The 17,269-nt window shown below is 39.1% G+C and overlaps 1 protein-coding gene across 2 annotated transcripts in view; it reads left to right on the top strand.

Annotated features, from left to right (window-relative positions):
- The first annotated feature begins 2,703 nt into the window (after positions 1-2,703).
- Positions 2,704-17,269, top strand: part of Chn1 (chimerin 1) — a 174,792-nt gene continuing 160,226 nt past the window's right edge. For both annotated transcript variants that reach the window (XM_047547157.1, XM_047547156.1), the window contains exons 1-2: positions 2,704-2,908; positions 3,041-3,221. In XM_047547157.1, coding sequence (XP_047403113.1) covers positions 3,203-3,221 — 19 coding nt within the window. In that variant the 5' untranslated portion in view covers positions 2,704-2,908; positions 3,041-3,202. The remainder of the gene's footprint in view (positions 2,909-3,040; positions 3,222-17,269) is intronic.

Raw genomic sequence — 17,269 nt, 5'->3', positions numbered from 1 at the left:
CGTGGCAACATTCACTTTGTATTGTTTCAGATTGTACACTACAAACAGCTCTGTGTGAGTTTTGGGTGTGGAAGTACTGAGGACTTGTATAGATAAGAGGAAGGGTGGGGGTCCCCACTTCAGCCTAAACTGGGTCTATCCCTAGGATTCAGCTTTGGCCATATTTAGAACCAATGCCTGGCTGTACTATGGGGAGGCAAGTCTGAGCAAAGGACAGTTAATCCCCCGCCCCCAAGTCATCCCCAGGAGAATTCCTCAAGAGACAGACAGAACTCCCCAAGAGCTCTGACACCCAAAACTTTGAGGCTCAGGCACCTCTCTAACAGAACTGAACCAAAAAATAAAGTACTTTTCCCTTTTAAACCTGGCTGGACATGTAGTTCTGAGTAGAAGAGCATGTGAATAAAGTCTCTTTGGGACAAGATGCAATTTCCCAAACTCTAAGACCCAAACATGTAAAGTGGCTGAGGACAAAATATCCCCCTTGCTACTCTACTTCTAATACTAAACAGATTTTTCCTTTTAAATTCAAACCGTGCAAGTTTTAAATTGGTGGGGGATGGAGGGTAGAGAAGTCCAAGATTTTCCTATTAGTTCTGCCACTAAATAGGCACACACATTTGGGAAAATCTTTTAACCACTGGGCCCTCCGTTTTTCAAATCTGTAAATCAAGGGAATTTGGTCCTGTCCTGTCCAAAATTCCATGATTCTATGTGAAAGACTTTTCATTTGTTTGTTTGTTTGGTACTGGGGATTGAACCCAGGGATGCTAAACCACTGAGCTGGATCCCTTTTTATGTATTTATTTTGAGACAGTCTCACTCAGTTGCTTAAGACTTTGATATATTGCTGAAGATGGTTTGAATTTGTGATCTTCCTGCCTCAGCCTCTCTAGTTGCTGGGATTAAAGGTGTGTGTCACCACTCCTGGCTGTGAATTTTAAAAAACAAATTTTAAAAGTCAAAACTTTCTGAGATTACAAAGGATAGCTGGGGAATATAACATAGGGCTCCTGAATAAATCCCCCTGAAATTGTGCAAGAATTCCTATCCTTCTAGGAAGAGGGATAATATTTCCATTAGAGTCTCAAAGAGAAATTAGGTCCCCCAAAAGGTTGAAGACCACCGGTAGAGATAGCAAATGGAGCCTTCAGTTTTTTATTCATCTGGTTGCAGAGTAGATCAGCAGCAATCTTTACATGGTTATAAAATCTATGCTACAAAGCCTTCTTCGGTTTCCATTTATCTTTATGAGCTGTGTGCCATTTTCCATGAGCAAAAAAGCCTGTTTAAAATCCAGTCCTTTTTCTTTAAAGACTTAAAATTCTGGGGAATTAAGATTAATTTTTACGTCAGTGGCTAAAGCAAAGTCAATTTACACCTGAAAATTTCAAGCACACAGCATCTTAAACATTTGCCTATTCAAGCTGAATTATTTTATTATTTTTTTCTTTTCTTTTTTCTTTCTTTCTTTCTTTCTTTTTTTTTTTTTTTTAGTTAGCTGACTTGAAACAAAAGGCTTGCCCCTCCTTTCAACCCGCTTTGCTTTTTCTTCTAATGCTTGGATCTGCTGTGAAATGATGATGAATTAACTGTGGCTCTATTTGAAGTAGTAATTACCATTTTTATAAAGATTTGATCACCAGGATACATTAACTAGAAGATATTTATCTAATATTCTTAAAAGAATTAGGTGACAATGAGAGAAAGGAGGGAAATGACATTGGGGAACCCAAGGAACTGAAAGAGGGAATATGCATGTAGGAAGAAATAAGAACCAAAGAGAAAATCTATATGATTATATACCAAAATTGTATCACGTCTCTAAGAAAAGAAACAAGAAAAAAAGAGAATTTCTTAAGTAGGGAACAATTATAGTAATTAAAGAATACTGACTTTTTGAATACATTAAATGAAAACGATGAAAAACATCATAACTGAGCTTTCCAGGAACATCTTTTGGCTGATAATATCAAGGCGTTATACGGCTCCTCATTATTTAAAGCAAAGACAGGCGAGAAAACATCACAGAAAAAAAGATGTTGCCAGTGATTATCAGATAAATACCAAAAGCTCAGGGGAACCATCTTTTGTGGCAGAGGAATGCCAATCGTAAGGAATGCTAATTTCTCTTTAGACAATATCAAAGAGGTCTAATGTAGAAAAAGAAAATTAGCTTTAAGCACCTGCCTCCTAAATTATTTTAGGTAATCCCAGATGCTTTATAAGCGACTCCTGTTTCCTCATGTATGACAATCCGATCACAACTAGTCCTGGCGGTTCCTAAATCCTAACGTGGAGGAAAGTAACATTCAGAGCCTTGGTCCGCGCCAGGCTGCCTTTCCCAGCGCGGCAGCTTGAGGTCACAGGCTCCAGTCTGTTAACCCTGGGGACGCCAGAAGACACTTATCCTCAAACGAACCCGGTCCCCAGAAGACCCTGCCTGGGTGCTTGTCTTCATGAAGCATCCTCCAGTGACTTCTGCTTTCGAGTAACAGTTCATCTTTTCTCCGCGCCTCCTCAAATCCCATTCAAGAAAGCCTGGGATTTCAGCTAAATCGCACGCCGCCCCGCCCCACCCCGACTCCGGGCCGCCGCCTCTAGGGGGGCGCGGGCGGGTCCTCGCAACCCTGGGGAGGAGGGCGCGCCCCCGCGCCCCGCGCGCGCCCGTTGTCATGGGAACGCACTCGGCCCGGCAGCCCGAGGGGCAGGCGGGAGGAGGCGAAGTGGCCGAGCTCGTGGGAGACGCTATCGCAAGATGGCGTCTGCGAGGCCGCGGGATGCGGAGTGAGCGCGCCCCGCCGGGGGCTCTGCGAGGCTGCTCCGCTCCCGCCGCCGCCGCCGCCGCCACTGCGGCGCCGCCTCCCTGCCGGCCACTGCGCCGCGGCCAAGCCTCTCCGCCTCGCAGGTATCGCCGCCAGCGCGCTCGCCCCGCATAGTAGTCAGATGGCAGCGACAAGTGCCGGCTCGTCAAGGGCTAGCGGGGCTCCCTTCGTTCGGGTGCGCCCAACAATAACGCGTGCATAACTTTTTCTTGCAGCGGCCCCCAGCGTCCGGGCCTGCAGCTTCTCCTGCCACGCCCCTCGGCCACCCGCTCCCTCCGAGGTGTGAGCGCGTCAGGCCGATGCGGTGATCTCTGGCCCGCCTGGGAGGAGCGCGTGGACTGGCGGGCGGAGGCGAGCAGGCGGCGAGCGCCTTTACAATGGCCCTGACCCTGTTTGGTAAGTGTGCTCTTCTCCCTTCCCGCGCCGCCGCAGGTGGGCCGCGCCCCGCGGCTGGGGGCCCGGCGCCCCGGGAGGGGCGCAGCGCGCGGTGTCGGGCGCCGGCCGGGGCAGCGGAGTTACGGCTCCCGGAGCGCGGGGCTGTCTCCCTCGCGCCTCTCCCATTGTTTCCTCTCCAGGCAGGGCCGATGGGCGTGTGCTCCCCTGGCCAATTCTGGGCTGGGAAGCTCTGAGGTCCTGGGTATTTTGTAAACGCACCATGATAAGATGCCAACTTGGGAGCGAAGTTGTCTAGTTGTTTCTAGACCTACCTGTCCCAAGTCGGTAAATAAAGATCCTGGAAAGTTTATTTGTTATGAACAAGATGTCTGAGCATCCCCAACCTCCCTAGAATTACCCAATGCGTGTGTTGCTTCCTGTTGAATTGTTGGGGGATTTTTTTGGGGGGGATTTGGTATATTACATTGGAAACAATAATTTGTGAATTTAGTGTTAGTTAAAATGGGAGGTGGTCACTCTAACGAATGAGATCAGACAGAAGAAAGTTGGTTACTGGAAGATAACTGTAACCAAGAGAATATTTTCGAGTATTCATTAGGAAAGCAATGTTATTATTGTGATGTAATTACTGCAACACTATTGTTTCAGTGGCTAAGATTTCAAGGTGTTTTTTTCCTCATGATTTGCAGTGACAATGGACTGGGAAGGACTGAGAAGATACATAGTTTCCTTTATGAAAACAGATTGTATTACCTCAAGAAAACTCAGCATGTGAAAATTTAGACAAAGTATTGAGCTTTCCAAAGAAGCAAGGATTAATGATATGCAATGGTAGCTACAAGGACACAGTCTTAGTTATTCACAGTATCAAGTTTCCAGTAAAGTTTTAATTATGTCATTTAACCAGGCACATTAGAGGTGTTACATACCTTAAATGCTTTTTGATATAAATATCTCAAAGTGAGTTAAGCTGCTGGTATCAGTGTTACCTTTATTTTCTCTTCGGAAAATAAACTCTCTGTTGTTATCCAATACCTTGTATCTAATCTGTATTATTTAGTGGAAACCATTTCCTTAAATGTGTACTTCTGTGTACAAAAGTTAAAAATGATGGCTCTACTCGTAATTGATATTTTTTTTGAGGAGCTGTTGTAGCTAATTAGCAACTGTTGTATAGTAAGATTTCCAATGGATTTCTCTTTGAAACTATTTCTAATCCATTTTTCTTCCTGAAGAGATATTCTGCATTTTTAAGGTTTGTTTTCAAAAGTAAGATTTAGAAATCAAGCACTTTTAGAATGCTGACATTCCTGATGAATAAAACAGATAAATTGGGGAAGATAATGCTCTCTTAAAAGTAAATTTCAAGCCTTTACCCAGGTGGAGATGAGGAAATAAAACACATGGAATCTGACCTAGAGAAGAAAGTATAAGAACCTGCTCCCACCCTTCTGAATAAATAAACTGTCTTTAAAATTCTAAAGTCCACTTGCGGAAAATAGAATTCCATTTACAAAATTTACTTTGTTATGATGAGAGAACATGTCTGTGTTATGAAGCAAATTACACTTGTGAACAGAAGATGTTAGAGCAGCAGCTGGGTTTTTTTTTGTTTGTTTGTTTTTGGTTATGGGATTGAACTCAGGCGCACTGTACCACTGAGCCACACCCCCAGCCCTACTTTGTATTTTATTTAGAGATAGAATCTCATCCAGTTGCTTAATGCCTGAATGTTGCTGAGGCTGGCTTTGAAATTTGTATCCTCCTGTCTCAGCCTCCCCAGCTGCTGGGATTACAGGCATGTGCCACCACGCCCAGCAGAGCAGCAGTTCTTAAGTGCAGTTGTAGATCACTCGTTGTTCATGTGGATGTCTGTTATTAAAAATGTAGGTTCCTTTACCCAAAAACCTGAGGAAGAGGATTTTAAAGGGACTCCCCTTGTTTCTCTTATGTATCCTCACATTTGAGTACTATTGAATTGAAGACAAATATTAGAAGATTTGATTTAACTTGCCCAACTCGTTATTTGTGTGTGTGTGTGTGTGTGTGTGTGTGTAGGGAGATACACAAGAGTGAGAAGAAATGGATCTGATTTTAGATCTTACTATCTTTAACCAGTTGGTCTTAGTCAGAAGCACCTCATGTCCCTTTATAGTTATTTTGTTTGTGGGGGTGTGTGGGGGGGTGCAGGACCTTTATATTTACTTATAACGAGGAGCAATGAGATGATACAGTTCTGTGAGATGGTGACAAGAAGCTAGATGAATGTGATCTGTCAGTCATGAAATCACAGCTCAACAATTTCCACCTATGGCTCCCTGCCAGGTTATCTTGCGTATCTTGATTGTATTAAGTAGCACAGGGCAACAATGGACTATAGTCTAGTTCCCTGCTTTGTGTTTGACATTTCCATTCAGGCTTTTTATAAGTGTAAGGAATGCTCTTTTTGTAGGAAGTTAGTGAAAGTTAACTTAGTTTTAAAAAGTGAGCGCCTCTAAAACTTCCTAATTCATATACACTTAATTGTTTTTACTTGATAAGTGCAAAAACTCAAAGGCTTGTTAAGTTGAAGAGTTTAGACCATCTGTCAGCCTATTAGTCATCTTTATTGTTTAACATATTTTAATGCAAATTATGTTTTATTCTTTGATGGAAGAATCAGACTGAAGTGTTTCATGATTTTATGGTCTTATTTTGGGCATTGAAAATGTGCACCTTTGAAAGTTCAAAGATTTGAAACCATTTTTGATATAGTTTTAAAATCACCATCTCAAAAATTTTCCAAATTAATTCAGACTTCACTCACTCATTTTGCTTTTTTTGTCAATACGCATCTATTTGCAGTAGATGCATTCCTTGTCTTAATGCTAAATACTGATGATACTTCATAGTTTTTTCCATAACTTTAGTGAATGTACCTAATTCACTACCTGATTCCATATAGTTAGCGGTACTACCTACCTAATTCCATGTAGGCTTTGTTGAAACTTCCCAGGTAGTACCTGTTCCCTAGTAATTATTGGGATGATAGAAGAGTCTGTGATCATCTAATTTAGGATTTTTTAGCTGATGTACTTGACAGAGGTCCCGATTGCCCACACCAGTAGATCCTTAGCTGGTAGAGTTGGGTGAGTAAGCATTTTGCCAGTCATCCTGTGGCAAGAATTTCTGTCATGAAGCTGTGGTTTATAGCTGTGACCAACTGATGAGTTTGGGAACTGAGTAAGATCCCCAGGCTAACTGAACCTTGAATAATACTCTTCTCTATCTGAGTAGAGTTAGCTCTGGCATTCCCCTGCCCTATCCCTGCTTCTTCTCTTATTACCTTTTAGTCACCATCATTACTGTTTTGGATCAATTCTAATACTTATGATTTTTCTGTAGTGTCTTCCCATCTTTTCTCAGACCCTCTGCCATAAAAGCATTTTCATTATCTTCATTTAGTATTTATTACTACCCTGACAAGGTTTCCTGTCAATGTCTTTGTAAAGATTCTTTGTAGCAATCAGATGGCAGTGGCACATTTCTGCGACAAAGTTAAGAAATTTTCTGATTTCCCATATCTGACTGTACCAAAATTTATTTTCAAAAAGACAAGTCAGATGAACATTTTGTTTGATTTATTTGACCAAAAGCTAATATTAAAGGAAACTGCTGCTTGACTACTCTCTCTGCTGACATTTTTATTTTTCAGTTCCAAAGAATATGAGAAGGTGGCCCAGTAGTGAGAGCCCATCTACTTTTCTCTGAACGTTCTATCTTTTTAGCTGTCATCAAAATCACCATCCTGCAGGTGCACACCTATAATCTCCACTACTTGGGAGGCTGATCCAGGTCAACCTCAGCAATTTAGCAAGACCCTGTCTCCAAAAAAAAAAAAAAAAAAAAAAAAAAAAAAATTTTTAAAAGGACAGGATATGTAGCTCAGTGGTAAAGTGCGCCTGGATTCAGTTGTTAGTACCAATAAATAAATTGATTAATTAAAAATCAAAAGGTCTGGGGATGCATCTCAGTCATAAAGTACCCCTAGGTTCAGTCCTCACTATAAAAGAAAAGAAAAACAAAACCAGTAAAAACACCATCCTTAATTAAATAATTGTCAGCATTTCTTCTCTTACCAGTCTAGTCAAACACTTAATATGTCAGCTTTAATGTCTTTAAAATGTGGAGATCTGGTACCAGGGAAGAGTGATAATGTTAAAGGAATATTGGTGATACAGTGTTTTGAGTCATTTCTGTCCTTGCAGATTACCACAGTATAAGTAACCTAATCTTTGAAGATAGAAGATAGTGATATGCATAATTATAAACATTTGACATATTTTTAAAGAAAGAGTTGTAACTTTGTTAGATTAGGTTTTGCCTGCCTTCCTTAAAAAAAAGTCACCCCCCAGCCTTGTTCTCCCCATGAAAATTTAATACTAGAGATATATACTATATATCTGCACATAGACTGTATGCATATCAACTGTACACATAAAAGGAGTAAGGTTTTTGACTTCCAGAAACCTCCTCCATCTTTTTACACTAATTTAAAGCAACCATAAGAATATTAGGCAGAAAATTACTGTTCGGTCATACTTTATATATCATAATAACAGTTCTAAAGGAATGACATTAGTAAAATGTTATACTTTTTTTCTTATCAGATTAGTTTAACTTAGGAATCAATAGTTTGCTATTATTGGGAGAACAGCCATTAATAAAGGGGATGGAGGGTGTAGTTTTCTTGTTTTGTTTGTTTTTTTCAAAAAACTGATATGTAAGCTAAATGAAGTCACTGTCACCGAACATTGTATGTGAATTTAACTCAAGATAAGTCCTTGAGACTGGTCTAATTGAGTTATTAGCTATAGTCATTCTTACATAGAAAATTTTTTCATAAACTTCAAAACAAGATAGGAACAGGAGAGTGTGACCATATTTTACATTTAGTCATTTTGAATAAAAAAATCAGCTGTGACAAAATTACTAATTTATGTTACTAATTTGGCACCTAATTTTATAAAAGTGAATGCTTTTTTGAATATATTAAAAACCACTGCATTGTACACTTTAAAAGGGTGAATTTTATAGTATGTGAATCATATCTCAATTAAGCCATATTTAGTAGAAAATCATCTGAGCTTAAAAAAAAAACAGTTTAAAGGAACATTTACTATAAACTATAAAAAAAGAAAAAAAAAAAAGAGAAAATTCTAGTTTTAAAAGAATCCAAGAATCTTTTAGAGTATTTGAGTTTTAAGAAAGTTTTTTATTCTCTTTTGTTCACCAGAGAACAAAAAGCTTAATTAAAAGTTGATAGATAAAAGTGTTTTAGAATGGGTGTTTTAAATCGAGAAAAGTAAGTACTACTTGGGAAGAGTTAATGCCGACAATTGAGTAATTTGTGGGAGAAGGGAAGATGAGTCAGGCCAGGCCAGTTGCCAGCTGCTCAGTGGTGTGGCTTTAGGCCACCTCATTGTTTAAATTCAGCTCCACTGAAAGTTGTTCCTTTCTTTTTCTACTTTTTACCTTTCAGTTTCACTGGACCACATGTATTTTATGGTGTAAGGCAAACTGAAAAAGGATTATAGTCTAAAAAAATCTCTACTTGAATAGATTTTTAGGACCACAGACTTGACATTTCACAAGCTACCTGGTCTTCTAGGCTCTTTAAATGGCTAATCCTTCCTAATTTTCTCATTTCTTCCTTTAGCACATATTTTCAGCTCATACAGTACGTTCTTTCTGTTTTATACCTTTTATGTAGAAACTTTGTCACTGTTTCCTAGCTCCTTAATAGCTGGGAAATTACTTCGGTAGAGGTGACTTTAGGATTTGAAGTAGCTTAGAACAGGCAGCAGCTGAGTGCTGCAGATATCCATATGAGGGATACTTGACTGAAATGGTTTCCCCTGCAATACTTCCACGGTTAATGAGTTTTACAACATTAAAGTTAGAAAGTGTGATTTTTAGCATGTTACCTAAAAGGAATACTTTGCTAAATATAGATGAAAATCTTCATATAACATGACACAATTTCTCTACTGAAGATCTTAAAGAGGTCAGACATAGGGCAAGCATTTTGATTGAGGGAGTTATGCTATAAATGAAAAGAAAGTAGAAGTTTTGTTTGGAGGGCAAGGTGTTACTAAGAAGGGTTTGTAAGAGGTGGTATAAAAAGCAAAACAGTACTGAAAAAGCACATAGTGGGTTGGGGAGGAAATGGATGATACCAGTAAGTGAGCGAAAGGAGACCCATGAGTAGTGCTGTTTGATATTTTTGCTGAGTGGTAGCTCTGAGGTGTGGGATGTGCTTTCCTGTTTTGTGATTTGTTTACTTGCCTATTTGATGGGTTTTTATTAAGTGCCTAATATGTACCATGTATGTATTAGTTCCTGCCTTCAAGGAAATTGTATTTGCAGTGGGAAGGAGAAAGAGAACTAAAAATTTATATAATGTGTCAGGTGGCAAGTGCTGAGAAGAAAAATAAAGCAGAGTGAGAGTTGTGGGGGTGCTTCTATCTCAGAGTGGTCAGGGAAGGCAGAGGTAGCAGATGAGGACAGAGAGGCAAATGGGGAAGAAGGTCACAGATTCTCTAGGACCCTCTGAATCACGGTTAAGTTCTTTAGACTTTTCTCTGAGATGGAAGCTTGTGCAGGATGATCCTTCTACAGATGACAGTGTGGTGGAAAGAGCTTGAATTTTGGAGTAAGAGCTGCACTTAAACCTTTCCTTGCTGAATGTCTACTATATATATGTTCTCATCTCAGTTTTCTTATATGTAAACTGGGGCTATTAATTCTCTTATATTTATGTAGAAGTAAATGAGATCATGTATTTAAGGTTCTTAGAACAGTGGTTGAAAACACATAGTTAATATTGTCACCAATGTTATTGTTACTAAAAATATAAACAAAGATCCAAGATACTTCATTTGCTTGTTGATTTTTGTAGTCCTGGGTATGGAACCTTGGGCCCTGAGTGTGCTGGGCAAGGCTCTACTACTGAGTCACATTCCCAGTCCCTCTCCATTTGTTTTAACAAGTCTGTTGATCATTGTCAAAAAGGGGTTCTGCAATATTTCTGGGTATGTGAGTGACTAAAAATGTGCCCTGTGTTATTGTGATCTTGTCTGAGAATGCTCTGGTGAAGACCAGGATCAGGCTAATCACAAGAAAGATCAGATTTCTGTGATAGTGCTAGCCACTGTGACACTTTTGTTGCCTCCTAAAAATGTAAAAAAATATACCAACCAGCAGGCAATGCTTACTTCTTCTTTGGGAGGTAATCCAGACCAGATACACAACTTTCCCTTCTACCATTTTGTTTGTTGAGTGAATAAATGGATGAACAAAGAATAAACACATAATGGCATATCATTCTGTACTCAAAACCTGTGAACAACCTTGAATCAATGTAAATATTTGCTTTCATTTATCTTTTTTCCTTTATTCCTTTATTTTCCTTTTCCTTTATTTTATTTGTCTTGACTGTAGTCCTCAGTTGAACACTATTATGGTTTAGATAGTAGGTGTCCCCCAAAAGCTCATGTGTGAGAATGCAAGAGCATTCGAGATGAAATGATTGGGTTAGAGAGCCTTAACCTAATTGGTGCATTACTCCACTTAGGATTAACGAGGTGGTAACTGTGGGCAGGTGGGGTGTGACTGAGGAGGTGGGTCACTGGGGTTGTGCCTTTGGGGCTTATATTGTTGAGTGGAGCTCTCTCTCTGCTTCCTGATTATCATGTCCTGAGCTGCATTCCTCTGCCATGGTGTTTTATACCACCTTGTGCCCTTCTGCCATGGTGTTTTATACCACCTTGTGCCCAGAGCCATGTAACTGACTGGCTGTGGACTGAGACCTCTAAAACTGTGGGTGACAAATAAACTTTTCCTTGTTAGGTCTTTTGGTCGCAGCAGCAAAAGTGCTGACTAAAACAGGCACTTAAACCTACTTCTTAGAAATGGTTAGTTTAACAATTCACTTCCCTATTTAAAATTGATTGATGGTGCTTCCCCATTCCATTAAGTCCATATTCCCTAGTTTGCCTATAATCTGTGAAGATAGGACCCCTTCTTGTTCTGGCTTTATCTCTCACCATCTCCCCCTTAGAGTCTCTGCTTTAGCCATACTGAATTACTTGAAGTTTCCAGAAAGAATTCTCTCTGTGTGCCTTTGGTACCATCATTTCCCTAGCTCTCCTTTGCTCTCACTTGTTTCAACACATCTTCCAGTACTCGGTATGAATAGTCATCTTTTCTGAGTAGCTTTCCTTTGTCAGTTACCCTTTTTCTCCATCCATAGTGCCCTATATACATCTCTGCCCTAGCATCTGTCAAGTGGTGATATAATGGATAGTTTAAATTTTTTTGTTTCCTGACTTAGGTGAAACTCCCTCATGAGAAGCTATGCGTACCTTCTTTATCCTTAACCACCAGTGTCTGATGATACCAGTTACTCAACAAATGTTTGAATGAATGGTGGAAATTGTGGAGTCTACTGTAGCTCCTATATTTGGGAGTTAATTATCAGGTCCAAATTCTTATGTTATACACCCTGTATTTTCCTTTCTTTTTTTTTTTTTTTTTTCGGTTCTGGGGATCGAACTCAGGGCCTTGTGCTTGCAAGGCAAGCACTCTACCAGCTAAGCTATCTCCTCAGCCCCATTTTTTTTTTTTTTTTTTTTTTTCGTTTTGTTTTTGATTCAGAAGCATGCCATTCTGTCATCCTGTGGTTCCATACTCTATGGTGTATTCCTCAACTGCAAGTTCAATACTTTGAATAGAATGGAGATCTCTCTGGGAGCATATTCTTTGAGGTTTAACTATAGTACTATTAACAACCAGCAGATGTTTCTAAATTATTTGTCATAATTATGTAACAAATTCTACTTCATTAAACTATTGTTCATTTTCATTTTAGTAGTGCAAAGAAATTGCACATAAATTAGCTTGGTTTGTTCATGTTTTACCCTCACATTAGGGAACATAATCAGATTGAATAGGAATTTAGTATGAAAATGGCTAACTTAACCTTTTAGAGATCTGAAAATAAAAAAAAGTATAATCTTTAATAAAAATAAGTTTGTGTACTACATGGACATTCCCACTAGTTTTCATTTGTTTACCAGAAGAGCATACATAAATAACATTCATATTTATAAGTGGACCAAGAAGACTTTTATGCCTCTTGTTCTTGCAAGAAGAATTAGTGGTGATTTATGAAAAGATACAGCATAAAAAGATGGAAAATAATTAGTATGAGAATTTGTTTTTCTCTGTCTTGATAGTTTTTTCTTTTCTGGATTATTTCCTTTCCTCTGGATCATTTCTCTTTGATTACAGCCATGCTTTGCAATTCCATGTGATAAACCCTTTCTTGAACTTTGGTATCACCATAAGTACCAAGATGACTTATTAATGCCTTTCCTATTGCCAAAAGTTTGTTGAAAGACCAGTCTCTGTGTCCCACCACCATTTTCTGCATGCTTGATGTAACCCGTGTCTTCCATCTCTTTCTAACCAAAGTGCCCCAGAGAGCAGTGTTTTATCATAGTTACTTATGCGTGTTTTGTGAATGTCATTCATCCCTAGTGAAAAGAGAAGCTGACAGCTGTTAAAGAAAAAAATCTCGTCACTTGTTAAAATAGCAAGGAAGATTTTATTGAAGATGATCATGATAAGTGTTAATGCTGTTGTAACAGGAGAGAGAGATTGAGATTGACTATGACATACAGAGACAAAGCAGTTTGAGGGGATAGTGGATGGAGAGTTACTAAGGGGAGACATCAAGGGCTGGGGGAATTCTTGCTAACCTGACCTAACAGTATTCTTGTTGAGGGCAGGGGAGCCTGAACAAATATTATTGGTGGGGGAGGAGGAATTAGCTTAGATATCAAGCCTAGCACAGCAACTCACCCCTGTAATTCCAGCTACTCAAGAAGCTGAGGCGAGAGGCTAACCTCAGCAACCTAGTGAGACCCCGTCTCAAAGTAGAAAATAAAAAGGACAGCGTGTCTTTGAGTGTTAGAGCACCCTGTGTTCTATCCCCAGTACTACTGGAGGAGGGTAGGGGGAGGAAGATTAGACATCAAGGGTGATCAGGGGACTGGGGAGATACCTCAGTCGGTAAAGTGCTTGCTTGCAAGCACAAGGCCCTGGGTTCAATCCCCAGCACCCCCCCCCAAAAAAAAAAAGTGATCAGCTATCAGAGGTGGGGGGTTTAGTAGGTGTAGCAGGTTCCTTGCAAAGACTGGGCTATGCATACAGGCCTGGCAAGGACCAGGGTCAATGTTGAGGTCTGTTAGAGAAGAGGACCCAGAGGAACTTGACTAAAGTTTGGTCAGGAGAGCATCTTGTCATAATTGTCACCTGATATTTTGCTTTTCTGTTCAACTGGAAGTGCTTTGTCAATTAATAGCCAGCATCCAGTGGTGCTTTCTTAGTTCTCATATTTAATCTTTCTGCACTATTTGATATTTTTGATAGTCTCTTTTATCTTGAAAAAAATTTTTTTTTGTTTTCCTCTTACTTCAAGGCATTGTGTTTCATCATTTCTTAGTGCTTTTCAGAAGTGACCTTCCTTTCTCTCTTGGAAGTACATAGGCTTTAACAGTGAGCACAATGTGAATGACTCCCACCTCCATCTCCAACCCCCTTCTTCATAGGCTCCAGGTCTCTCTCTGGATTTCCTCTGGACACTTTAACCTTAAAGCCTTACTGTTCATTCTTCTGTCTTTTGCTTGCCTCTGATAACTGGTCAGCTGCTAGCTCTTGCAGATGGTTTTTGCAAGACTCTCACACCTATTTCTATTTCTATTTTCAACTTTATGACTCTGCCCTTCCTTTCTGTACCCACATGCCTCTGTCCACTCCCTGCCACTTATCAGAAGAAATCCCTTCATCTTCTGAGATATCATTTTTATTTGTAATGCATTCTTTTCATAGCAATTCTATACCTTATCTTTGTCATAAATTTTCTGGGCTGATGGCTTCTCTAAGGTAAAGTCTGTGTCTTTCTCATTTTTGTAGTCCATTTAATACTTGAACTTGGCACAGTGATTCACACACAGTAGTGCTCAAAAAATATTTAAGTGAATAAAATAGCTTTCAAACCATGGTAGTTCTGTAGTTTGTACTCCGAGTAAAAATGTTAACCATTCTTTAGATTTTTAAAATTAATTTGTTATGCTTTAACTGAGTTAACAATAGTTTATATCTTATAATTTTCATATATTGTTTTGTTGCCCAGTTATCTTGTAAGTTTGTAAGTACATACATTCTTGTTAACAGGTACATCTATTACTGTGGGCTTTGTTGCTCTTGTCAGCATAATTTTTTTCCCAAATGCTTATCGTGAAATTATAGTAGATTTATACTGTTTTATGTCTTGTAAAAATCTCTTTATACTTTCAAAGCAGAGAAGGGACAATAAACAGTATCTGCGTACACAGGGTTTGTTAATCCAGGTTGACGGGTTTGCCCCTTTAATGTTGCCAAGTGTCCAGTACTCAACTGGCAGTAAACCTCCTTCTGGAAAGACCTTGCTGAAGGTAAAAATGATGAAAGCTTCTGATTTGATAACTGTTCTCTGTTCTTTTAGATTTTTTTTTTTTTTTTTTAGATCATTAACAGGAAGATGGTGAAGGGAAATACTTTCTATCAAGTCTCTCGGGTGTTTTTGTTTGTTTATTTGTAATACTGGGTATTAGACCCAGGGCCTTGCACATGGCAGCAGGCACTCTGCCACTGAGCTGCATCTCTAGTCTTTTAAATTTATTTTGAGACAGGATCTCACCAAGTTGTGCAGGCTGGCCTCCAACTTGTGATCCTTTTGCCTCAGCCTCTTGAATAACTACCATGCTGGTCTTGAGTCTCCTTTTCAGAAGACAGTAGGTTAGCTAAGTTCATAGGATATTTGAAGATTAGTCCTCTGCTTAAAAATTGGCTTTTAAGTGGTTTTTTTTTTGTTGTTATTTTAATTAATTAATTAATTATTTTTATTTTTTTTACATATGTAAACACATTTATTAGTTTATTTGGTTTACATCTTAACAATGTTTACATTTTTATATTTAAAACACTTTCTACTAACCTTAGCAATAATGCAAACTACTTGAAGTAAATAGGAATTTAAGTAAAAACACAAAAGGGTATTTGATATCACAAAAAATACCTTCAGCCTAATACAGTGAAGCTAGTAAAAAATTAAAGATCGCATTTTATGTAGATTAACAAAAACCTTAGTGAAACATACTTGGCTTCAAGATAAATGATTTTAAAAACTTATAACAAGCGGGGTGCAGCGGCACATACCTCCCAGAGGCTTGGAGGCTGAGGCAGGAGGATCACAAGTTCAAGACCAGACTCAGCAGTTTGGCAAGGCCCTAACCAATTTAGCAAGACCCTGTCAAAATAAAACAAAAAGTGCTGGGAATTTGGCTCCACGGTTAAGCACCTTTGGGTTCCATCTCTGGTACCAAACAAACAAACAACCAGAAAACCTATCATGAAACCAGCAAAAAAGTTAAATCATTAAGTTATTTTTATTTTTATTTACACATTTTTTAATTGTTGCATTATACTTATACATAATGGTGGAATTTTTGTTACATATTCATATAGATACATAATGTAACAAGATATTTGGCCAATGTCACTCCCCTGCACTTTCCCCCTCCCTTGTCTCCTCCTGTCACTGGTCCCTTTCCTGTGTTCTACTAATTTCCCTTAGATTTTCATAAGGTTGCCCCACTTCCCCTTTCTTTCCCTTTTTTCTCTCTAGCTTCCACATGTAAGAGAAAATGTATGACCTTTACCCTTACGAGTTTGGCTTATTTAACTTAACATAATGTTCTCAAGTTCCATCCATTTTCCTGTAAATGCTGTAATTTCATTCTTCTTTATAGCTGGATAAAACTCCATTGTATGTGTGTATATATATATATGGCACACATTCTTTGTCCCTTCATTCATTAGTGGACACCTAGGCTGGTTCCACAGTTTGGCTGATGTGAATTGTGCTGCTGTAAACATGGGTATGCATGTATTGCTGTAGTATGCTGACTTTAATTCTTTAGGATATATACCAAGGATTGGTATAGCAGGATCACATTGTAGTTCTGTTCTTAGTCTTTCGAGGAACCTGCATACTGATTTCCATAGTGGTTGTACTCATTTGCAATTCCACAAGCAGTGTGAAAGTGTTCCTTTTTTTCCACATCTTCTTCAGCATTTATTATTATTTGTATTCTCGATGACTGCCATTTTGACTGATATGAGATGCAATGTCAGTGTAATTTTGATTTGCATTTCCCTAATTGCTAATGATTTTGAACATTTTTTCATTTATTTGTTGGCCATTTTTTGGGGGGAGGGGATTGAACTCAGGAGCACTTGACCACTGAGCCCTATTTTGTATTTTATTTAGAGACAGGGTCTCACTGAGTTGCCTAGTGCCTCACTTTTGCTGAGGCTGGCTTTGAACTCACAATCCCCCTGCCTCAGCCTCCCAGCCACTGGGATTACAGGCCTGCACCACAGCACTGGCTTTTGTTGGCCATTTTTTAAAAAAAGTTTTTTAGTTGTAGATGAACACAATACCTTTATTTTATTTAATTAGTTTATGTGGTACTGAGGATTGAACTCATTGGTTCACACTTTCTAGGCAAGCGCTCTAGCACTGAGCTACCACTGCAGCCCTTGTTGGCTATTTTGATCTCTTTTGAGATGTGTCTTTTTTGTTGTTGTTTGTTTTTGGTACCAGGGATTGAACCCTGTGGTGCTTAACCACTGAACCACATCCCCAACTCTTTTTCATATTTTACCTAGAAACAAGGGTCTCACTGAGTTGCTTTAGGACCTCTCTAAGTTGCTGAGGCTGGCTTTGAACTCGAGATCCTCCTGCTTCAGCCTCCCGAGCCACTGGGTTTACAGGCGAATAACCCATTTGTTAATTGGGTTATTTTATTTATTTTTGGTATTAAGTATTTTGAGTTTTGTATATTCTAGATCTAGAATATCGTTTCTGTCAGGAGGGCAGCTAGCAAAGATTTTCTCTC

The sequence above is a fragment of the Sciurus carolinensis genome, chromosome 3, assembly GCF_902686445.1.
Source record: "Sciurus carolinensis chromosome 3, mSciCar1.2, whole genome shotgun sequence".
NCBI lineage: Eukaryota > Metazoa > Chordata > Mammalia > Rodentia > Sciuridae > Sciurus > Sciurus carolinensis.
This window is presented reverse-complemented; position numbering and strand designations above follow the sequence as displayed.